A 23434-nucleotide genomic window follows, 5' to 3' on the forward strand; every position below is an offset into this window, starting at 1 on the left:
GTGGAGCAGTGCCCTCAGGTCACGTGGTGAAGGAATGTTCTGGAGGCAGCTGGAGCACACTGACTCACCACTTTATGATGAATTTTGCTATGGGCCCCATCTAGGCTCTTTTTCTTAAATATCATTTATTCTTGGACCCATTTTCTCCCAGAATGACTTCAGCGTTGGTTTAAGTTCCAGGAAACAGGAGTAGAATCTAACAGCAAATATGCAGGACCGAAGAGGGACATGGATTTCCACCCCTCCACAGTCAGTGATCAGACCTGAGCACATGACCACCCCTGCAACCTCCCCCCACCATAGGGAGTCATAAGGATTGTAGCCTTAGCTCTGTGCAGTCACGTGCCTCTAGCCATGGGGACTCTAATGGTAGAGGAAAAGGGGAGAGGTGATGCTGGGGCCCGAGTGGTCCTGGATGATGACAGCTCCTCCCTCCATCAAGTAAGATGGCCCACCAGAGGCTGATGGGCCATGCAGACCACTTGGGAAGGCATGTGGCAGGAAGGCCTAGTGCAGGGAGGAAGCTCCCTCGATGGGAGAGAACAGGACCCTGTTGTGCTGGTATGAACATGCTTGTAGGGTCAAAGCTAGAAACACTCCCTCTGCCTCTGGGGAGAGAGACAGGAAGTGAAACCAAGAAGGAAAACTTGAAAGAGATTGTGTTGTAACCGTAATAGGTCTGTTGCCCAATGCACAGTGAGTCAAAATACCGGGATACCGGGGTTGCCACAGAAAAAGTGTAGTAATTGCATGGTGGACAAATGGAGATGGGAGGAAACCTCAGATCTGCCTCCCTGAGAGATTTGTGGAGGGGTTTTTAATTGGCCTGGACAGGTGATGGGGATTGCTGGTTGCTGGGGAGGTGAGGGGTGAAGTCATGGGACAGGGAGGTAAACCGCATTTCTGCGACAAGTCAGTTCCTTGGTGCAGGTCTTCAGACCAGTTGGCGGCAGCTGTCCTGCCGGAACTCAGAATCTAAAAAATACCTTAAGCAATTCTTGGTAAAAAGGCCCAGGGTCAGCGATTCTATCTCTAGGAACAGTGGTGGAGCAGGTGGTCAGTGGGCTGTGTGACTCTCAGTTAGTTAGAGCTTCAGGGAAGCGGGTGGACGAGCACTGCACCTGGCCGGCGACCGTCATTCTGCCTGTAGCCTGGCTTGGAATTCTTATTAACCCTATGAGGGCAGTCGCAGTGTGACATTTGCTGGAGGATAGGGTATTTGTGGGGAGGGTCCTGTGTTCTCTGTTGTAAATTTTTTCGAAGTGTATTTTTAAAAAATCAGAAATAAACTTTCATGAGTAACTTCATAATAATGAAAATTAAAACGTAAATGTACATTTTCTATCAAAGAGCATCTAAAAGAGAATGTCATGAGCCATATCAAATTGTGCTTTCGCAAAATTGTCGATGGCAGAACAGTGAGTGGGTAGAAGGAAACTAGGACAGAGTCCTTCCGTGTTGGTGGATAAATCTGGTGGATAAATCAGAGGTTTTTTGTTTTTGTTTTTTAATCTGGGATTCAGTGCTCCAAAATGTTAACAGTAGTAATTCCTAGGTTAAATGATTATGGCAATTTTTTTCCTAGTTTTCTTTTTTTTGTCTTCCAAATATTTTACATTTAGTACATACTTTATAATCATGAAGTTGGTGTTTTAAAAAATATAGTTAGCAGTGCTTTTCCTCTTGACTCTGTTTCTCAGGGCAGCTTAGGTCTGTTGCCTGATTAAGGTACCTGAAAAGTGGATTTGTTACCTGGAAAGCTCTCACTGCAGCCTCTTCAAGGTCACCTGAGTTAAAACCCTAGGTGGAGTCTGTTCTTCCTCCACAAGGGGGTGACAGCACCTAAGGCAGCCCTTAGACCAGGGACCAGGAAAGGCTGCAGCAGCCAGGCAAGACCTGGAGTGGGTCCTGGCAACCTTGTGCCTGCAGGGAAGGCCTCTGCTCTGCCCATTCATCGAACAAAGGCTGAGTCTCTGTGTGGCATTTGGACTGGCTCACAGGTTTCTGTGTTCACAGCAGCTGCTCTTTTCCATTGGTCCTGCATGTATCGTTGAGCGAAATCTGCAGTGATGGTGCATGCCTTTTCTGGGGACTCAGAACATCTTGTACCCTGAGTATCGGGTGGCTGAGTGTCACCAGGTCAATGCATGGAATTCATCAAGGGCTTATTTCTCATCCCTCCAGCAAGGCATAGACAGTCTCATTTGTTGTTGGCCGGGTGATCATTGGCTTTGTCTAGGAAAGAGAGTTTGTGCCAAGAGTTGTACTCCCCTTTTCTTATGGCCTTCCTGGACTATTCTTTAGTTTCCTTCACCTTTTTTCCTCTTACAAATACACAAGGACAGCAAGTGTCCTCTTCACCACTGCACTGCCGCCAGGTTCCCTGCAGGAGTACATGGCAGCTTACCTGCATCCTTGTATCCCCCGGAACCTGTAAGCAAATAGTCGTGCAGGCCCTTGACATATTGGCCCCACCTGCATGAACCAGGCAGGATCCCTGAGCCATGCCCCTGTGGGCTGTACCACTACGTCACCTCCTAGCTTTAGCCCAGAGTGCTGTCACCTGTCCTAGACACTGGTGGGCCAATGCTGTGAGAAGGCAGCAGGAAGGAGAATGTCTTACGGAGTCCCCAGATGTGGCCTCAGGTCAGCCAGGTCTGCTTGGACACTGGTGTATAAGCTGGTGACTTTGGGGCTTATGAACCATTCTGTAAATCTAGACACTGGGTCAACACCAGAATCTGGTAATACATAGTAAACTTGAAGAAGTGCTTGAGCCAAGTTAATAAACAGAAGTTAATCAGAAGGACTGACCATTAGGCACCCAGGATGGCCTTGAAGTGCGACACCTGGATCTGTGGGTGCTGCTGAGTGACCTTGCCTGGCATCCCTCGTGTTTGCAGGGGACCTGAGCATCTCTGCAGACCGCCTGAGCGAGAAGCGCTCTCCCAACGATTTTGCTCTATGGAAGGCCTCTAAGCCCGGAGAACCATCCTGGCCGTGCCCTTGGGGAAAGGTGAGTGAGTGGCCTAGAAGGTGTGGGACTTGGGCAGGGGCACTGGCACCAGCCGCACTCTCAGGCCGCCAGCAGAGGCCGCTCTAGGTGTGAAGGATGTTGTCACTGGGCCAGAACCTGGTGTTTGTGCAGCACAGGCTGCCTGGCCCCAGGGACCTGGACATCATGGAAACTCCCTGAGTCTCTGGACAAATCACTTCCCTCCCAGGATTTCTGTTTCCTGGTCTGTACGTGGAGACGTGATCAGAGTAGACCTACATGGAGGCTTCTTGGTTCTTGTGTTCTGTGACTCTAAGTTGAGTATTCCAGGCCCCAGGGTGTAGGATGCCTTCTGATATTCCCGGTGACAGCAGTTCTCGACTGCAGGGTAACCTGGGAAGGGGCGTGACCATCTGCAGCTGTCAAGGGCTCAGAGGTCTGTATGTAATTCACTAACTTCACCTAAGCCTCAGCTCACACAGGACTGGTTTATGAACTTCACCAAAGAAGGCTATCCTTAGCATTTTTTTTTTTTTTTTTTTTTTGAGATAGAGTCTCGCTCTGTCACCAGGCTGGAATACAGTGGCGCCATATCACCTCACTGCAACCTCTCCCTCCTGGTCCTGGTTCAAGCGATTCTCCTCCCTCAGCCTCTGGAGTAGCTGGGATTACAGGCACATGCCACCATGCTCAGCTAATTTTTGTATTTTTAGTAGAGACAGGGTTTCACCATGTTGGCCAGGCTGCTCTTGAACCCCTGACCTCGTGATCTGCCTGCCTCGGCCTCCCAAAGTGCTGGGATTATAGGTGTGAGCCACCTCGCCCAGCCTTCCCTTAGTCTTTTCATGTGTGGGATTCAACACTTATTCCGTTAAAGTTCAGCGGGTTTAAGGGCCATCAACTTGAAGTGATAAATGATAAAGGCCTGGACACGCGGGTAGGCCGGTCGGTCACTGTGTGTTCGACTTTCTCCAGGGTCGTCCGGGCTGGCATATCGAGTGCTCGGCCATGGCAGGCACCCTCCTCGGGGCTTCGATGGACATTCACGGAGGTGGGTTCGACCTCCGGTTCCCCCACCATGACAACGAGCTGGCGCAGTCGGAGGTAGGCGGAGACAGGGTCCCCTTGTCAGCTGCAAGAGCACTGCAGTGGAGGAAAAGTCAGCCCGGGCCTCGCCTCAGGAGGGCCTCTCTCACTAGCACTTGACACCTTCCTCAGGGCTCGTGGAATCTGAACCCTGATCGTTTAGTGTGGTTGCCTGCATTGGCAGCCTGGCCTTTGGCAATAGACTGGCCTGGATTTGAACCAGTTGTGGTACCTACTGGCTTATTAACCTGGGCTCTCTTTCCGAGCCCTGCCTGTACCACCTGGGAAATGCAGCTCCTGCCTGTGGACAGCACCCACAAGGCAGCAGACAGTGCAGGTGGCAGGAGGCGGCCCCAGTGACACATGACTGTTGACATCCTATGTCTCTTTCCGCACAGGCCTACTTTGAAAACGACTACTGGGTCAGGTACTTCCTGCATACAGGCCACCTGACCATTGCAGGCTGCAAAATGTCAAAGTCACTGAAAAACTTCATCACCATTAAAGATGCCTTGAAGAAGCATTCAGGTATACACTGGCTTCTCCCACAGACCCTACCCACCTTCTCATAGATGTGTAATGGCTGTAGCACTCGGGAAGATAAGGGCGTCGCTGTCTCGTGTCCCCCTGCAGCACGGCAGTTGCGGCTGGCCTTCCTCATGCACTCGTGGAAGGACACCCTGGACTACTCCAGCAACACCATGGAGTCAGCGCTTCAGTATGAGAAGTTCTTGAATGTGAGTTCCCAGCCCCTTCCTGGAGGTTGGCGGAGCAGCCTCGCCTGCACAGTGGGCTCCTTGTGGAGTGGTGATAGGTGCAGCAGCCTCCTGATGCCTCTAATGGAGACCAGCACATTGGTGAAAACACCTCCATGCTAGTGGGTAAAACAGGCTCGGGACCACTCCTGAAATGGCCGACGGCTCAGCAGAGTGGACAGAGGCCTCATCCTCCTAGTCACTGCAGTGCACGTCCTTCTGACTTGTACTTCCCACCAAATGAGCATCCGTGAACCTAAAGCAAGGACATGTTTCTGTCAAAGAAATATCTTTTCCTTTCTTTCTGACCACTTGAATAATGTCAGTGTGTTCTGATCTTTCAGATTTTTCCAAAAGTAAAATCACAGCAGTAGAACAGTTTTATCAGATATTTCAGGATAGAAAAGTCGTCTAAATGCTGTTAAACTGATTTTTCTAACTTCAGGAGTTTTTCTTAAATGTGAAAGATATCCTTCGAGCTCCTGTTGACATCACTGGTCAGTTTGAAAAGTGGGGAGAAGAAGAAGCAGAACTGAATAAGAAGTAAGGTGGTGCCTTTTCTTTGGGGTTTTCCAGCACGCCCATGTTCTATGCCTAACCTCGCATCTTGGCCACCATGTGTCCTGGACTGTCGAGGAAGGGCTGGGGACACTGTCGTACATTGTGCAGAATTCATTCAGGGCAGGCGGCTCCGCTAATGGGAGCTGCTCTGGTTGTTGAAGTGCGTGGAGAATTTATTTTTTGTTATTTTCCTTTTGAGATGGAGTTTCGCCCTTGTCGCCCAGGCTGGAGTGCAATGGCACAATCTCGGCTCACCGCAACCTCCACCTCCCGGGTTCAAGTGATTCTCCTGCCTCAGCCTCCTGAGTAGCTGGGATGACAGGCGCCTGCCACTACGCCCGGCTAATTTCGTATTTTTAGTAGAGACGGGGGTTTCTCCATGATTGTCAGGCTGGTCTCAAACTCCTGACCTCAGGTGATCCACCCACCTCAGCCTCCCAGAGTGCTGGGATTATAGGCGCTGTAATCCCTGTAATCTGTGCCTGGCCACATGGAGAATTTCTATGGTGTGTTATCAGGTCTGACTTCACATTCCTTCCTCTTTGTTGCTCAGCTTTTATGACAAGAAGACAGCAATTCATGAAGCCCTCTGTGACAACGTTGACACCCGCACAGTCATGGAAGAGATGCGGGCCTTGGTCAGTCAGTGCAACCTCTATATGGCAGCCCGGAAAGCCGTGAGGAAGAGGCCCAATCGGGCTCTGCTGGAGAACATCGCCCTCTACCTCACCCATATGCTGAAGGTAACCCAGGCCCCAGGTAGGCATATCCCTCAGCCTGTGCAGACACAGGAGCCAGGCCCCAGGACTGGGAGAACAGAGGCCTCTGGTGCCCCCCAATGCTGTGCCTGGTGCCCAGCACCTCTGAGTCGTGGAGACATGCCTCTATCCACGTGTTTGGTTCCTGGTGTACTTTTCACACGTTAGAGATGACACCCATAAGCACAGCACAGCTATAACCTATAACCTGTAACACTTCGGGAGTTATAACCACCTGTAACCCCAACACTGTGGGAGGCAGGTGAGTGTATCACTTGAGCTCTGGAGTTCAAAACCAGCCTGGGCAACATAGTGAGACCCCATGTCTATAAAATGCATTAAAAATTACCAGGTATGGTGGCACACACCTGTTATCCAGCTGCTTGGGAGGCTGAGGTGAGGTACTCGCTTGAGCCCAGGAGGGTAAGGCCATAGTGAGGCGTGATTGTACTACTGCACTCCACCCTGGGCAGTAGAGGGGAGACCCTGTCTTAAAAGCAGACAAAAAGAAGTAACATCCATATAGTTGTCCCTCACTCAGAGCTATTGCTTTCCTTTGCCTCAATTTCCCTCTACTCCCATCTTGGAGTTTGAAAGCAAAACCAGGCCAGGCGCGGTGGCTCATGCCTGTAATCCCAGCACTTTGGGAGACCCAGACAGGCAGATCACGAGGTCAGGAGATCGAGACCATCCTGGCTAACATGGTGAAACCCCGTTTCTACTAAAAAAAAATACAAAAAATTAGCCGGGCATGGTCGCGGGCTCCTGTGGTCCCAGCTACTTGGGAGGCTGAGGCAGGAGAATGGCGTGAACCCAGGAAGCGGAGCTTACAGTGAGCCGAGATTGCGCCACTGCACTCCCGCCTGGGTGACGGAGCGAGACTCCATCTCAAGAAAAAAAAAAAAGAAGAGAGAGAAGGGAAACCAGGGACAAGGCCTCCTCTCTGAAGACATCCTGTGCAGAGCCCTCCCGCAGTGCGCGTTGAAAGACCAGCGGGGCCTGGACTCACTCCCCTGCCCGCTCCTCCTCTTTCCTTGTTGTCAGGCTCCAGTGGCTTCTGGCTGAATCAGAGCTGCAGAGGGTAGCTGTGAGTCAGGGCCATCCTAGAGCAATGAGGGCACCCTCAGGCTCGTGTTTCTGGGGCTCCTGGAGCTGCTGCTTCCGCCTCTTTCCTGGTTTTGGGGCACCCCCTCCGGTGAATGAGGAACACAGCTCATGGCTGCTCACCACATGCGGGCTTCATTTCCCCACAGCTTCAGGTCCCATCTGTTTCTTTTCCTAGATCTTTGGGGCCATAGAAGAGGAGAGCTCCCTGGGGTTCCCGGTTGGAGGGTCTGGAACCAGCCTCAATGTGAGTAGCATACAGCGTCCTGCCTTCTGCACCTGCTCCCTCCCCACGCCCTACCGCTGTGTCCTTCTGAACTGCCTCTCCTCTGTCTACCCACCCACACCAGACCCTTCCGGATAGCGCCTCGGGCTGAAAGGCAGATCTGGCTCTGAGAGCGCCAAGTGTGGTCAGCTGCCCTGCCAGTGTGGAGGGTCTGTCTCGGTTGTGTCTGTTGGTTTGGGGCACTTTGCCATTGTGCTGTCCCATGAGCTTAGTCTTGGACCCCAACTACATAATGCCACTGCTTATTTGCATTTTGCTGTGGCCACTTGGCATCATGAACTCTCACGTGACTTTGTCACATATACTGACCTGTATTCAGTAAACGCTTCATTGAAAGGCTACAGAGTTCACAAACAGCACAGAGTTTACACTGATGGGGAGATACACCACTGTCTGCCTCAGTCCCCATGGGGCTGGGCAGATGCCCTACCAGGCCCAGTCCTGACCCTGAGCCCAGGTCGGTCCACATGGCCTGAGCCAGAACCCCCTGCCCCAGAACTGTGGCCCACAGGTCGGGGGAGGTCATCCTATAGAGCCCCCTGTCTAATGGGTCTGTGCAGTGAGAAAATCTATCCAGAACACCCTGGCTTGCGTTGCTGGCTTCCATTTGCAGTTGGCATGTGAGCAGACACACGCTGTCAGTCATATCCCTCTGCTGTAGAACGCCTGTCCCCTCTGACATGACCACAGTCTGGCTTCTTCAAATGAACTTCTACCCCCTCCCAGGTCAAGAATTCTCTTTATTCGATTAGAATGCAGATCTAAATATTTAAATATAACAACTGTAATTTTAATTAAAACAGGAGCTTAGTACAAAGTGAAAATGCAAAACCTTTTTAAAATCTTGTTTCCTAATGACAAGTGGTGTGAAGAGCCCCCATGCAGATGGAGCTTACAGATGCTCCCCCAGGAACCAACTTGCACAGAGAAAACAGTCCATGTTGTAAGAAGTCCTGCCAGAGTGCCTGGCCTGTGTGCCTGGTGCCTTTTGCCAGCCGTAGCACTAGCTGTTGGTGTGGTATTTTGAGACTTCCTGATATGAGCCTTCTTTGGTGCTTTTAAGAAAACCCACAAAGCTTCTTTGTTCTCTTGCGCAAATGATACTAAGATGCTTATTTTCTTTATAAACAAAAAACCAAAACGTACCTCCTGGGTTCAAGTCAGCCTGCGTTTGAACTGCAGTGTTTTTCATCTTAATGGCTGCTGTGGTTGGTGGGGGGTGCCTTCAGTGTGCTGTGTACACGCATCTGCATCCCCCAAGCAGCCTCGTTTGGCCTTTGCAGTCAGCTGACTGGGAAGCAGCAGCTGTGGCGAATGGTGAGCCTGCTGGCAAAACGTCCTGTGCCCACACATCATGGCCTTTTGACATTCATAGATTAACTTCCAAATCCAAATGGTTTTAGGAGCAAGCGAGGCAGCTCCTACATCTTGTACCACCTCAGTGTTGCCACACAGCCACCTGCTAGTGTGCTTAGGTGGGGGTTGCAGCCCCAGGCATCCTTGAGACAGACCCCTGCAGCCATTCTGAGAGCTCCCCTCCAGTGCCCCTAAGGCTGGGGCTGAGCCTGGCAGTGGGGTCCTTCCCTGAGGCTTGTCTGGGTTGGCTGTGTGATGGGCGGAGATACAGATCTAAAACCCCCAAGGAGTCCAAAGTTCAGATGCAGAATTGGATGTAAGGGAGCTTGGCTTAGACTCAAGGGCTTGTTAGCCTGCCTGACTTTTGCACTTGCTAAATTTGTGTGTTTTTGTTTTTGAGATGGAGTCTCACTCTGTCGCCCAGGCTGGAGTGCAGTGGCGCCATCTCCGGTCACTGCAACCTCCACCTCCCGAGTTCAAGTGATTTTCCTGCCTCAGCCTCCCAAGTAGCTGGGACTATAGGCGTGCACCACCATGCCTGGCTAATTTTTTTTGTGTTTTAGTAGAGACTGTGTTGGCCAGGCTAGTCTCGAACTCCTGACCTCATGATCCACCCACCTCGCCCTCCCAAAGTGCTGGGATTACAGTCGTGAGTCACTGTGCCCAGCTAGCACTTGCTAATGTTTTTGTTTTGGTTATTGAGCTGCTGAATCAGCTAAGGGGCAGGGAGCAACCTTGCTCAAAAGCCTAAAACCTTTTCTGTCCTGTTAAAAAAAAGGGAAATGCTAGCCCAGCGTGGTGGCTCACGCCTGTGGTACCAGCACTTTGGGAGGCTGAGGTGGGTGGATCACCTGAGGTTGGGAGTTCGAGACCAGCCTGACCAACATGGAGAAACCCTGTCTCTACTAAAATACAAAATTAGCCAGGCGTGGTGGCACATGCTTGTAATCCCAGCTACTCGGGAGGCTGAGGCAGGAGAATCGCTTGAACCTGGAAGGCGGAGGTTGCAGTGAGCCAAGATCACCATTGCATGCCAGCCTGGGCAACAAGAGCGAAACTCCGTCTCAAAAAAAAAAGGGGGGAAATGCTTTGGGAGGCCGAGGTGGGCGGATCACGAGGTCAGGAGATTGAGAACATCCTGGCCAACATGGTGAAACCCCGTCTCTACTAAAAATACAAAAAATTGGCTGGGCGTGGTGGTGTGTGCCTGTAATCCCAGCCACTCGGGAGGCTGAGGCAGGTGAATCTCTTGAACCCGGGAGGCGGAGGTTGCGGTGAGCTGAGATCACACCACTTCACTGCAGCCTGGTGACAGAGCAAGACTCCGTCTCAAAAAAAAAAGGGAAATGTAGTAGAAAGGTTTTTCTATCCTGTGGCCGCCTCCCCAGTGTTACTGTGGGTAGTGAATCTTAGTGTAGCTGCTATTGTGCATGTAGATAGTAGGTACTTAATGGAGTTCATTAATCTTAAACAAGTGTATGTGTGACCACAGATCAGACGAAAGCACGGCCCGGGAGCCGCCAGCCTCAGCATAGGTAAGGCCCCAGCCTGGGGAGTGATGTCCTTGGGCCCCTTAGGAAATAGTCCCTCCCAGAGATGGCCCCTCTGCAACCATAAAGACAAGCTGTTTCACAGCAGCGTGTCTGACCTGAGAAAAGCAGGGCCTGTCAGCAGCTGGGTAGAGCAGCTGCAGAGCCCACCTGCTGCAGTAGAAAGGAAGCTCACTTCATGCTCTCTGGCCTTCATGCTCTCTGGCAAGTCTCTGTGTGACTTGCACACCTAGCAGGGACCGCGTGTCGGGGACGAGAGCATCCAGACTCTGGGATGCTGGTCACAGCTGTAGTGTGCACAGCAGCACTGCCCATGGCAGTCCCCGCCCTGTGTCATGGCCGCTGAGTTATTCTTCAGTTATGAATATAGGAGTGTGAGCAGCTCTCAGCGAACCAAAATTGTTCTTTCCACAGCTCGAGTCCACAGTCATGCCCTACCTTCAGGTGTTATCAGAATTCCGAGAAGGAGTGCGGAAGATTGCCCGAGAGCAAAAAGGTGAGGACCAGTTGCTGGAAAGAGTGTGGGAGCCGTTCCCCTCACTGGGCTCCCTGGACTCGGGCGTCTCCCACTAGGCAATATGGCATTTGGGCCGGATCATCCTCTGTGAAGGCTGCCCTGTGCACCACAGGGTGTTGAACGGTGTCCCGGGCCTGGACCCACCAGGTCCATTAGCACCACACACCCCAGTCACCACAGCCCTGCCTGTCCCTGCAGGGCAGACTCCTTGAGTGAGCGCAGCTGAGTGGGCACTGGGGACCAAGGATGTGATATGATGGGCCAGGGCTGATTTGCCTCTCCTTCTCTGAGCTGAGACAGAATGGAGGGCCTTCTGACCAGCCGTCACCACCTGCCCTTTGGCTCGCACTGGGGCTTATTTTTGCTCCTGGTGACCTGGTAGGCTGCGTGCCCTGAGGTGTGGCTCGTTCCTGCTGCAGAGTGGAGCTGAGGTGGAGCTTCCAGGGTTCCCTTGTCTGCTGAGGCATGCCAGATGAATGCTTGAACTTGGGGTTCACACAGTGGCCCCTCACTGTCCATAAGCAGCCATTCCTTCACCTTTTGACATTTCTGAGATGTGTGTGGTTTAAGACTTAGAAAGTGCTGGATCTGAGCATTCATTTTGAGGGCCAGTTTTTAAAAAGTGTTAAACACAGCAACAAGCAGCGTCCGTCAGGCCTTTGCTTCTCACTGAGTAGTTCTGATTGGTGAGTAATAGCACAGCTGGGAACACATACTGAGGACTTAGGATGTGCTGGGCCCCGCCTACTGCTTTCTGCACATTGCCTCATTTACCCCCATGATCCTCCAAAAGAGGAAAGCAGAGCCCCAGCCAGGTCACACTGACCTTGAATGCTACTCTGTCACCTGCTGTGCTACGCTTCCTCCCCAGGGGGCCTCTATGTTGTGGGAAGTCAGACCTAGGATCCACCTGGTCCCCATCTGTGCATAGCCCATCATGGAGGGTCACAGTGGGGCAGCATCCCGGCAGGGCATGCTGAAGATAGAGCAGACAGAGACCCAGCAAGCCTCTAGGAGAAGCTGCACGTTGAGGAAAGTCAGGAAGCCTGGGCGGGTGGAGGGGCTGAGAGGTGGAGGAGCTGAATCTGGGCCTGTTTCAGGCAAGTGACAGCGGAGCAGGAGGTGGGAGGGCAGGAAAGAGTTTTAGGAGCTCAGAGCTCCACAGGCTGCAGGACAGAGTGCAGGACACTGGGTGAGAGGAGAGGCTGGCTGGGCTGCCGGGCTGCCACAAATGCTCTGTGGAGAGGGGCCTGGGCCTGACCAAGCCCCTAACAGGCCGCGGTGGGTGCACTTGACCTGACCAGGTAAGCACCATCGCCTCTCTCCAACACCTGATGCCCTCAGCATTTCAAAGCACTTGAACCAAACGGAACCAACCCTGGACCAGCCATTCAGGACCAGCGCAGGGCTCTCCAGCAATCTTGGCAGCATTGACTTAGCGACATCGCTGGGGTCATGGGCTTGGAAAGGCCGTTCCTGGAGGCAGCCTGGGCATTTCCACCTGCCTTCTGGGGAACATCGGAGGCCGAGCCCGGTCCCCAGCAACCCGGGTCACACAAGACTGTGCATGTGGCCTTGGCTTCTCTGGCATGCCACAGCCCCAGGAGGGCACTGAAGGGGGACTGGCCAGGCACAAGCTCATGCTTGGTGGCACTGACCGGGACAGGGCTTGCTGAGGCCTGGAGAGTCGCACCAGCCAGCCAGCATTGGAAGTGGTTTGGCCCCAGGTTAAGATGGTGGCGACCCCTACCCTGTACATCATCCCATATGTGCCTTGTGAGCCAGAGACCCTGGGGTTCCAGGGGCTCAGACCTTCCGATGGGGCAGCGTGTTAGAGGTGGCTCTGGCGCAATCACTCTGTCTCCCCAGCAGCAGCAAATAATGACTTTTTTGTTATTCACTGTTATCTCGTGGCTGGCCGAGGAGAAAGTGAGTGTATAACAGACTCAGGGGTGCCCCTCAGATCAGCTGGGATCTGCTTGGCCCAGGCCAGGTGCTCCACAGACGAAAAAGAAACCGTTTCCCCTGGAAATGCCTCCACGGTCTAGTCAGCTAGAGAGCACAGGCCTGGCAAGGAGGGCTGTGGGTTCGGGGTTTGACCAGGAGAGAGGCATTGAAGTGAGAAAGCCAGGGGCTAAGCCAGGGTCCTCTGCACTGGCGAGATGATGCCATTTCCCCATCGCCAATTTTTTGTTTTCATTGTGTTAAAATACACAGCTCAGTGCCATTAGGGACATTCACAGTGTTGTGCAGCTGCCACCATCCGTCTCTGGAACTCTTCCCTTTTCCCAAACTGGAACTCTGTCCCCGTGGAACAGCAACTCCACATCCCCTCCCTCAGCCCCTGGTGCCCACCCTCTACTTCTGTCTCTGTGGATTTGACTACTCCAGGGACCTCACATGAGTGGAGTCACACAATGTTTGTCCTGTGTCTGGCTTATTTCACTGAGCACAGTGTCCTCAGGTCTGTCCACGTCACAGCCTGTGTCAGGACCTCCTGCCTTTTTAATGGCCGAATCATATTCCGTGAATGGATGGACCCTGATCTATTCTTCCGTGGATGAATTCTCATCACCTTTGCGTTATCTTTGTAGCCCACGTTTCTCTTCAGTAAATCCCTGATGATGATGTCACTGTCTGCTCCTCTGCCCCAGCTCTGCTAACAGAAGCCACAGAGGCTAGCAGTGGGTGATCATCAGAGCAGGCACCAAGAAGCCTCCCAGGCCACACTCCCTGTGGGAAAAGGACACACGCCGTACCCCTTGGGCCCACACCAGCCTCGGGGTCTGGATTCTGAGGAGCTGAGGAAGAAACCTCGTAGCCACTATGGCACCCAGCAAAGGAAAATGTAGTCCCTGGGTCAGGGGCCACTCATGAGGGCACCTGTGCCAGCTGCCCAGCTTCACAGGGTCAGGGGCCGCTCACGAGGTTACCTGCGCCAGCTGCCACACCAGAAGAGGTGTGCCCGTGCCTGGCATCTGCTCTTAAGCTCTGTAAACACAGGTTCCTGGAGCGCCAGGGAATGCCTACCATGTGCTGGGCCGGGGGCAGGAGGCAGGACACTTGCTGGAGAGGCAGCAGTTGCACTGTAGGTGTTCAGGTGCTGTGGGGTCACCTGATGCTTCTGAGGAGCTGCTCACTAACAGGTGGCCCCAATGCACCTTCTCCTTCTCAAATGTCATGGAGACAGCCTCCTACATGCGACAGGACTGAGGCTGGGCAGCTGGCACAGGTGCCCTTGTGGGTGGCCCCCGACCCAGGGAGTACATTTTCCTTTGCTGGGTGCCGTAGTGGCTACGAGCCTTCTTCCTCAGCTCCTCAGAATCCAGACCCCGAGGCTGGTGTGGGCCCGAGGGGTATGGCGTGTGTCCCTTTCCCCCAGGGAGTGTGGCCCAGGAGGCTTCTTGGTGCCTGCTCTGATGATCACACATGGTGGGTGGGCTGGGGTGCTGGCCTTGTGGCCTCCCATGACATCCTTGACAGTAACCACGGGTGCTGGCTTGCCTTCCTTCTAATGAGGGTGCCATCCAGGGGTGGCTTTCAAAGACTGAAGGGCAGGCACCTACCTCAGCTCATGCCCCAGTCAGCCCCTCCTCAGATGGCTGAGGAGGGCCCGTTCCCAGGAATGATACTGCGGACAAATATAAAAGCTATTGTTCCCCTAGGTCCCTGGCTGGGGAGGTTGAAACTCAGGAAGCTGCCCAAGGTGGCTGTGCTTGTGGGCAGGGCCTTGAAACCCAAGGATATGCTTTTTTTTTTTTTTTTTTTTTTTTTTTTTTTTTTTGAGGTGGAGTCTCGCTCTGTCGCCCGGACTGGAGTGCAGTGGCCAGATCTCAGCTCACTGCAAACTCCGCCTCCCGGGTTTACGCCATTCTCCTGCCTCAGCCTCCCGAGTAGCTGGGACTACAGGCGCCCGCCACCTCGCCCGGCTAGTTTTTGTATTTTTTTTTAGTAGAGACGGGGTTTCACCGTGTTAGCCAGGATGGTCTCGATCTCCTGACCTCGTGATCCTCCCGTCTCGGCCTCCCAAAGTGCTGGGATTACAGGCTTGAGCCACCGCGCCCGGCCGCATTTTTTTTCTTTTTTGAGACGGAGCCCGTTGCCAGGCTGGAGTGCAGTGGTGTCATCTTGGCTCACTGCAACCTCTGACTCCCTGGTTCAAGTGATTCTTCTGCCTCAGCGTCCCCAGTAACTGGGATTACAGGCACGTTCTACCACACCCAGATAGTTTTTGTATTTTTAGTAGAGATGGGATGTCACCATGTTGGCCAGGATGGTCTCGATCTCCTGACCTCGTGATCCACTCGCTTCAACCTCCCAAAGTGCTGGGATTACAGTCATGAGTCACCGTGCCTGGCTGGATATGTAAAGGTTCTATCTAGCAGTGAACGAAGGTGTGGGGCACCCAGCAAGGAGCTGTAGGGGGTCTCGGTCATGAGGACACAGCAGGAAAAGGACAGATGAGAATGGCAGCATGCACGTGGCCAGTGCTGCCCAAAAGCAGGCCAGGCAGGAGGATGGGGTGGGATGGCGGGGTTCCCAGCAGGCTGCGGGCAGGGCACCTGCCCACCTAGCACAGTTGGGTGCAGCAAGCTGAGGGGCCAGAAGAAAACTAAAGGGTGTGGTGACTCCAGCAAATCCAAGGTCAGATTTCAGAGCAGAAAGTTGTCACTTGGAGAGCAGCAAGCATCCGTCCTGTCGATGTAGTCAAGGAGATGCTGTCGCATCACCCAATACTCAGGAGTCTTTCTGAGATAGGTTGGCATCCCATTTACCCTGCAACACCCAAAACTCCTTACGTCCTGTTCCCCACCTGGGCGTTGTGCGTGGGCTGGGGACGGGGAAAACTTGGGCAGAGCAGAGGCACAGGGGGCATCTGGTAGAGACTGTGTGAGGAGCCCCTCAGGAGAACCGTGGGATGCCGGGCAAGTCTGCAGTGCTGTGCTCTGAAGCCAGTCAGCCACAGACGGTGGGTTTCCAAGTGAAGTTCCCTCCCTGTGTGATGGAGGTCGTAGCCGCTCTTCCTGTCATGCTTCCCTTCACTCTCCCAGCTGGGCTTGGTCCCCAGTCAGAGGCAGAGGTGAGCACAGTCTTGGGAAGCAACCTGTGGTCCAGCCCCACTGCTCACCCCTGCCTTTCCAGCTGCGTTTGCTTCAGCCCTGGGAGGCCTGATTCTCACAGAGCCACAGCTCTTTAGTGGTCCTGGGACTCAGCTCTCCTGGGTCCCGATCAGGACCCCCATCCCAGTCCTGTGTGCATTTGGGAACCAAGTCCTTAGGGGCTTGAGTCTAAATGGTCCTTCCGTAAGAAAACTGGGCCGGGCGCGGTGGCTCAAGCCTGTAATCCCAGCACTTTGGGAGGCCGAGGCGGGCGGATCACGAGGTCAGGAGATCGAGACCCTCCTGGCTAACACGGTGAAACCCCGTCTCTACTAAAAATACAAAAAAAACTAGCCGGGCGCGGTGGCGGGCGCCTGTAGTCCCAGCTACTCGGAGGCTGAGGCGGGAGAATGGCGGGAACCCGGGAGGCGAAGCTTGCAGTGAGCCGAGATCGCGCCACTGCACTCCAGCCTGGGCGACACAGCGAGACTCCGTCTCAAAAAAAAAAAAAAAGAAAACTGATTCTAGCACCAGCAGAGAAACTGCCTCAGATGAAGAGTGTTAGCACCCGTAGGGACCCCCTGGCCTGTCCTGACCCTCCCACCCCTGCTATTGGCCCAACTTGGGTCCCTTTCCTGGAAGAACCGCTTCCAGCAGCCATTGTGCTGTGCTTCCTCCCAGCTCTGCCCTGCACCCCCAGAACAGCCCCTGGGCTTATGGGGGACACTAGTCTCTGGGCTTCTGTAGCCGATCCAGCTGCTGGCCCCTCCCTCCCAAGCACTGGAGGAGGCACTCGTTCTGGGGGCCCCGGCCCCTCATATCTAACGGAACTGCTCTGCTTTCCCCGCAGTCCCTGAGGTTCTGCAGCTCAGCGATGCCCTGCGGGACGACATCCTGCCCGAGCTTGGGGTGCGGTTTGAAGACCACGAAGGTGGGTGAGCCCTTGCTGTTTGCTATGAAGTTACCAGGAGCTTGGAGAGGTGTCACAGGGAGAGCTCCCGGGGCTGGGCCGAGGCTCATGCATCATAATTGTTGATGCAGAATCCCAAAGTGGCAGCCCCATGGGTCCCCTGGCACCATTCCTACGTTGGCCAGCCTGGCAGGGGCAGGGGAGCACCCTGTAGCTCCATCCCACTGCGGCGTGTGGTGGCGTCACCTCCCCTGCGTGTCATCTCCCCTTGGGGCCTGGCTGCCCACTGCCCCTGTTGCTGCTGCCTCTGATGCTCTCAGCTAAGGAAACCAGCCTGTATCCTGTACACTGTCAACAAATTTCATGCTGTCCTCCCACTTGGTAGAGGTTTTTTTGTTCTACAGAAAATTAATTTTTTTGTTTTTTATTTTTAATTTTTATTTATTTGTTGAGACGGAGTTTCTCTCTGCTGCCCAGGCTGGAGTACAGTGGCGTGATCTCGGCTCATTGCAACCTCTGCCTCTGGGGTTCAAGCGATTCTCCTGCCTCAGCCTCCCGAGTAGCTGGGATTACAGACGCCCGCCACCATACATGGCTAATTTTTGTATTTTTAGTAGACAGGGTTTCACTGTGTTGGCCAGGCTGGTCTTGAACTCCTGACCTCAAGTGATCTGCCCACCTCAGCCTCCTAAAGTGGCATGAGCCACCATGCCCAGCCTTATTTTCAATTTTTGTGGATACATAATAGTTGTAAATATTTATCGGCTATATGTGATATTTTGATATATGCATATGATGTATTATGATCAAATTTAGGTAACTGAGATTTCCATCATCTCAAGCATTTATCATTTCTTGTGTTATGAACCCTCCAATTCCACTCTTCCACTCTGCCCCTGGTAATTTTAAATCTCAGATGACATGTCATATTTTCCTACTCCTGGCTGGCAAGACCTTCCTACCTTCCAATTACAAAATGTTCTCGCCAGGTGTGGTGGCTCATACCTGTATCCTAGCACTTTGGGAGACTGAGGTGGGCGGATTACCTGAGCTTAGAAGTTCGAGACCAGCCTAGGCAACATGGTGGAACCCTGTCTCCACTAAAATATAAAACATTAGCTGGGTGTGGTGATGTGTGTCTGTAGTCCCAGCTACTCGTGAAGCTGAGGCACGAGAATTACTTGAACCTGATAGGCAAAGGTTGCAGTGAGCTGACATCATGTCACTGCACTCCAGCCTGGATGACAGAGCAAGACTGTCTCAAAAAAAAAAAAAAAAAAAACTCACACACAAACCAAAATGTTCTCTTGTGCTACACTGCTGCTATGGAGGTTCTTGTTTGTTTTTCTCCAGTGGGCCCTTGCTCTGACTGGGCAGCACAGCATGGTCTGGGCAGGGCAGGGCTGGCCCAGCAGTGGGGATGGCCCACAGAGCCCAGCCTCTTCTCACACGCTGTTTATTTTGCAGGACTGCCCACGGTGGTGAAACTGGTAGACAGAAACACCTTATTAAAAGAGAGAGAAGAAAAGAGACAGGTGAGTAAAGTGAAAATGACTTAAGCTTGATATTTTTTGAAAATGTAAAAACCGTTGTGGTTATTACATAGTTTACTTTTAAGCATTGATGTTTATACTTTTTTTAAAATCCCAGTATTTATAAATGTCAGAAAGAAAAAATTAACTAGTATCTTCTAATGAAGCACCTCTTTTAAAAAGATTATTCCCTCAGTTTAAATGAAAACCAATCACTTTTAGCAAACTGTGAAGCTGACATGTTAAGATCCCAGTCACACCTTGCCCTTACCTGGGTGGTACGTGTCACTGATGCATCTCCACCTCCTATGCCCAGCATACTCCCCACTTGCGCCCCACAACACTCCCAGGATTAGGGATGGTCCAAGTTCCTCAGTGCCTGATAGGAGAGAAGAACAGGAACAAAAACGCAGTGTCAGAACCTCTGGGCACAGTGCGTGGGGCACCCTGGGATGTAGGCAGCAGGATGAGAGGCACGTGGGCCCCCAGTGCACACTATGGGAGGTAGCCCTTGGGTGCTGTTGCCACCAGCAGGTGGGTCCCCAAGAGGCTTAAAGCAGGAGACCACCGTGGAGGGCGAGTTTGGATGTCACAGTTCTCAGGAAGGAGGCTCTGGGAAGAACTGAGGAAGGAGAATCGACAGGGTGGGTGATTGACAGATGAGATGTGCAAGGTCAGGGAAGGCATCTATGCCCAGCCCTGGACTGGCCCAAGGCACAAGGGGAGAGCTGATGCCAGATGCAAGTGTGGGTGACTGGAGTTTGCAGTGCTTTGGAGGAATGACAAACTGGAACTCTGGGGAAAGCTCCAGTGGTGAGTGGTCTGCAGGTCCATCCTGGTTGGCAGGTTGGGAGGAGCTGGGCTTGCCCTGTGAAGTTGGCTGGTGTGACCGCCTCATCAGGGCCCCTCCTCATTCCATCACAGTCACTCACCTAGCCTTGGGTCTCGCCTGCCATGCTGTGCTGTGAGGTGGCCTGGTGCTAGCTGCACAAACACCCTGGCTTGCTGCACTCCCTGGCAGAGTGCTCAGAAGCAGGAAGCAGACAAGAGGAGCGCCAGGGCGGCCCGGCCAGAGCCTCGCAGGCCCTGTACTCTTTGTGCTGGTCTTTTCACTGGCCACCTTGGCTGGGGCTTGTGACTTCTGGTAGCTCCTGTTTCCCAACCAAGGGACTCTTACCTCACCAAACTGCCGCGGGAAGGCATCCCCAGGCCCGAGGCACCATGGGGGAGGGATCCTGCCTCTCCCTATACCATTCCCACCAGCACATAAACACATCCTAACTTTTAAAGGGAAAAAGCAGAAATCCTGAGCACTGCCTCTCTGGTTCCTCCAAGCTCAGTGCCCAGCTCCTTCCTCCCCCACCTCAGCCCCTTCCCCTCGGCCGGCCCTGCTCTCCCTCCATGTACCTCGAAAGAGCTGGATCCTGTTGGCCCGGCCCCATCCTGAGTCTCTGAGCTCTTTGTGCCTTCCTGGTTTCTTTTCCCCAGCTCTGTGTGTGGAGCCTCCCCAGGAGACCTTACCTGGTCCTGCGGCTTCTCCACCATCTATCATGTATCCGATGGCCCAGAAACACTTGTGCCCAGCTGCCTACCTGATAGCTCCACTGGGCTGGGAAGCACCTGAAACCTAGGCTGTCCAGAGGAAATGTGAAAATGTGATTTTCAACTCCCCAAACTTGCTCCTTTTCCGTCAGTGGAGGGCATGTCTATTCGTGGAGTGGCTCAGGCCAGAACTTCCCAAAGCAACTGAGGGCTTCCCTCACCAGCACACAGCCTGCTGGCTCCACTAATAAGCTCTTCCTGCAGCATCAGGCTGCGCTCACCCCTGCCCGGGTGCTGCCTGCAGGTTGGAGTGGGCTCTGGTCTCCTCACCCAGCCCCAGGCTGGCCTCCGCCACCCTCTCCCCATCCTGCCCTGGGGCTCTTGCTCCTTCCCAGGTATCCCAAGACCCGCCCAGGGTCACCCTCGCATTGCTGTCCTGGTCATTGCCTGATGGATCCTCTCTCCTTAGGCCAGGCTGACCATGCTGGTCCATTTCTTCATGTTAGTGGTGCCTGGATCTTTTAGCATTGGTTCTGTTTGTCTGCCTACAGCATACCTTTGCATCTAGGGCAGGGCCAGGCACCCAGGGGTGCCACCGAGGATCCCCAAAAGGAACGGACGAGGGTGGGTGTGCTGCCCAGCACATGGACTTGCCTCCCCACAGTGGAACAGGCCTGGTCAGAGTTCAGCCCTCCATGCCAGGCCCTATGAGAGGGGCTTGTTTTGCGGGACCTCTCACTCCGACAGACCCAGCAGCCTGAGGCAGCCCTGTCTCATCCGGCTCTGTGCTGCCCCTCTAGGTTGAAGAGGAGAAGAGGAAGAAGAAAGAGGAGGCGGCCCGGAGGAAACAGGAACAAGAAGTAATGCACTCTGTTTGTTTGGGGGTGGGGGCTCTCCTGGGCAGGAGTGCACCCTGACCCCATGCCCTGTGGCTCTCTGTGCCTCCGTGGACCTTAGCCAGGCCCCTGCAGACTCTCGCAGAAGGCACTCTGCTCTCTGCCTCTACCACCCAAGGCCTGCCAGGCCCTTCTCACATCGGGTGCAGGGAAGGCCTGGCCAAGGGGAAGGCTGTGCCAGTTGTTCACAAGCTCCAAGACAGCATTTACAGACTTACTACTGTTAGTGTTTCTAGCAAGCTTTCCACTATTGCTGTAAAATAACATCTCGTTCAGTTTTAAATTCCTTGTATGTTCCCTCCACCTTGGCTTTCCCCTTCCCGTCTTTCGTAGCACTCTGAATCTGAGGGCTGGGAAGCAAGTTGAGGGCTGGAGGTATGAGCAGATGTCGTTCACAGTGTGGAGCCCCAGGTGCTGCTCAGTGGCAGTGACTGTGCTGTGTTGTGTGTTCCAGGCAGCAAAGCTGGCCAAGATGAAGATTCCTCCTAGTGAGATGTTCTTGTCAGAAACCAACAAATACTCCAAGTTTGATGAAAATGTAAGCATCCTTCTCTTCTTTTCGGAACTTTATTAGACCACATTAAATTGGGAGGACAGGAATTTTCAACCTTGGACAGGCAGATTTTCTGTCTGTAGAAAATTTGGAATCAAATCTGACACCTGCTTTAGGTCCAGGGCCTCCTGGCCCAACTACTGAGCTCCTTCCACAGCCCAGGCAGCTAGGCAAGCCGTGTCAGGGCCACCCCTCCACTGGTGTGGCGAGCTCTGGTCCCTAGCCCTGGGAGTTGTGGCCCGGGCCGAGATCCACCCAGGCCCTCACAAGCTGGCTAAAGTGCGGTGGCACAGATAGGCCTCCTGCCCCCAGGTCCTTCGTCATAGCAGTTCACAGCCACTGCCTCCAAACCTCCAGACCCCTCCCTGCTGGCATTTGGATGTGTTTGCTGGGTACCTTTGGGCTGGCTGTGTCAGAACTCAGCCATGGGTAGGCTCTGAGGGGCATAGTGCCCCTCACCTTAGTCAGGAAGCACCCCCAGACTCTGGCCGCCCCTCTCCCATTCTTAGCTGCTAGAGCTGGCACTGCCAGATCAGTGTGCTGGCTCCAGATCAGTGTGCTGGCGCCAGAGCAGTGTGCTGGCTCCAGAGCAGTGTGGTGACTGTCCAAGCAAGAGGACATGGCTGCATCAGGGAGATGCACACTTTGAGACAGGAGGGCAAAGAAAGGGGAGTTGGGCTTACCCAGGTGCAGAGACCAATAGCCACTGTGCTCTGGCTTTTCAGGGTCTGCCCACACATGACGCAGAGGGCAAAGAGCTCAGCAAAGGGCAAGCCAAGAAGGTGAAGAAGCTCTTCGAGGCTCAGGAGAAGCTCTACAAGGAATATTTGCAGATGCCTCAGAATGGAAGCTTCCAGTGAGGGGCGCAGGACTGACTTTTTAAACCATTGCGGACTAGTGGCTCCTGGCTGCCTCCGTGACAGCGCTCCAGTGCTCCAGTCACACTTATTGTTGCCCTTGGGTCCTAAATTAAGAGTTGTGTTCATGTAGGTTCGTGTCGTCATTGGCTCTGAGACATTATAATAAATTTTTCTGAACAATGAGACCCTCTCTGCCTTGTTCTGCATGTTCAGCACTTGGCAGGGGGCCTGGTGGCCAGCCAGGGCCGCTTGGTCAGCAGGTCACAACCTAGGTGCTTGGGTCAGTTGAGCTGCTTCAGCTGGCCGAGGAATTTCTCCCCCATGCTGATGGCTATCGGCTAATCTCTGGTGTGTGGGCACATTTGGAGGTATTTGAGTAGGAAAAAGACAGGCTCAGACTGGCAGAGCCTGCTGAGCCCTAGACAAAGGCCACTCAGTCTGCCCTCGGGTTCTGATGAATAAACACACGGCAGGTTTTCCTAGAGCCATTCCATACTGGGCAGCAGCATAGCCAGTGGCTCAGCAGGCAGGCCCCTGGCGAGCTGCCCAGAACTGCCGTTGGAGACAGCAAGTCCAGGATGTGCATGGCTCATGGGTGAGATGTGGGGGTGTTCTCAACACAGCAGGGACCTTCCTGTCGCCCCAGGCTGCCCAGTGTTGCCTTGCCACCCTGGCCCACACTTGCCGTTTCACCTAGACTGAGAATCAGCACCCAGACGTGAAGGTGCTTACCCATCCTTGGCTGAGGAGGGCGTAAGCAGAAGCCAGAGCCTGCTTCATGCCTGTGGAAGCTGGTGCCGGGCCATATCCGTCCGGACAAAAGACAGTCATTGGTGCTGTGGACAGCCAGGAGACACTCTACCCAGTGCACGTGGATGGTGGCAGCAGCCCCAGCATGGGGAGTGTGGCAGTGTTGGGTTGTGGGTGCGCCGGTTCTTGGTTGTTGCCCTCCACGTGCGCTTGCTGTTTACTGCAGTAGTGTGTGACACAGCAAAAGGCTGGAACCAGCCTGTCTGTGCATCAGCAGGGTGCTTGGCACAGCTTGAGAGCACCCACCCAATTATGTAGGGAGCA

General features: G+C 53.6%; 1 protein-coding gene across 8 annotated transcripts in view; it reads left to right on the forward strand.

The window, feature by feature from the left end:
• Nucleotides 1-22545, forward strand: part of CARS1 (cysteinyl-tRNA synthetase 1) — a 56034-nt gene extending 33489 nt beyond the window's left edge. For 7 of the 8 annotated variants that reach the window (XM_017887369.1, XM_017887342.1, XM_017887348.1 and 4 more), the window contains 13 exons: nucleotides 2904-3016; nucleotides 3971-4099; nucleotides 4480-4609; nucleotides 4715-4818; nucleotides 5282-5379; nucleotides 5951-6140; nucleotides 7438-7506; nucleotides 10866-10947; nucleotides 16918-16998; nucleotides 18445-18512; nucleotides 20852-20911; nucleotides 21402-21485; nucleotides 22226-22545. In XM_017887369.1, the coding sequence (XP_017742858.1) occupies nucleotides 2904-3016; nucleotides 3971-4099; nucleotides 4480-4609; nucleotides 4715-4818; nucleotides 5282-5379; nucleotides 5951-6140; nucleotides 7438-7506; nucleotides 10866-10947; nucleotides 16918-16998; nucleotides 18445-18512; nucleotides 20852-20911; nucleotides 21402-21485; nucleotides 22226-22360 (1343 nt within the window). In that variant the 3' untranslated portion in view covers nucleotides 22361-22545. Of the gene's footprint in view, nucleotides 1-2903; nucleotides 3017-3970; nucleotides 4100-4479; nucleotides 4610-4714; nucleotides 4819-5281; nucleotides 5380-5950; nucleotides 6141-7437; nucleotides 7507-10393; nucleotides 10437-10865; nucleotides 10948-16917; nucleotides 16999-18444; nucleotides 18513-20851; nucleotides 20912-21401; nucleotides 21486-22225 lie in introns of all 8 variants that reach the window. The other variant, XR_001888255.1, reaches the window with a different exon arrangement.
• The last annotated feature ends 889 nt before the right edge of the window (nucleotides 22546-23434 follow it).

Source organism: Rhinopithecus bieti, unplaced genomic scaffold, assembly GCF_001698545.2.
Source record: "Rhinopithecus bieti isolate Rb0 unplaced genomic scaffold, ASM169854v2 scaffold_1014, whole genome shotgun sequence".
NCBI lineage: Eukaryota > Metazoa > Chordata > Mammalia > Primates > Cercopithecidae > Rhinopithecus > Rhinopithecus bieti.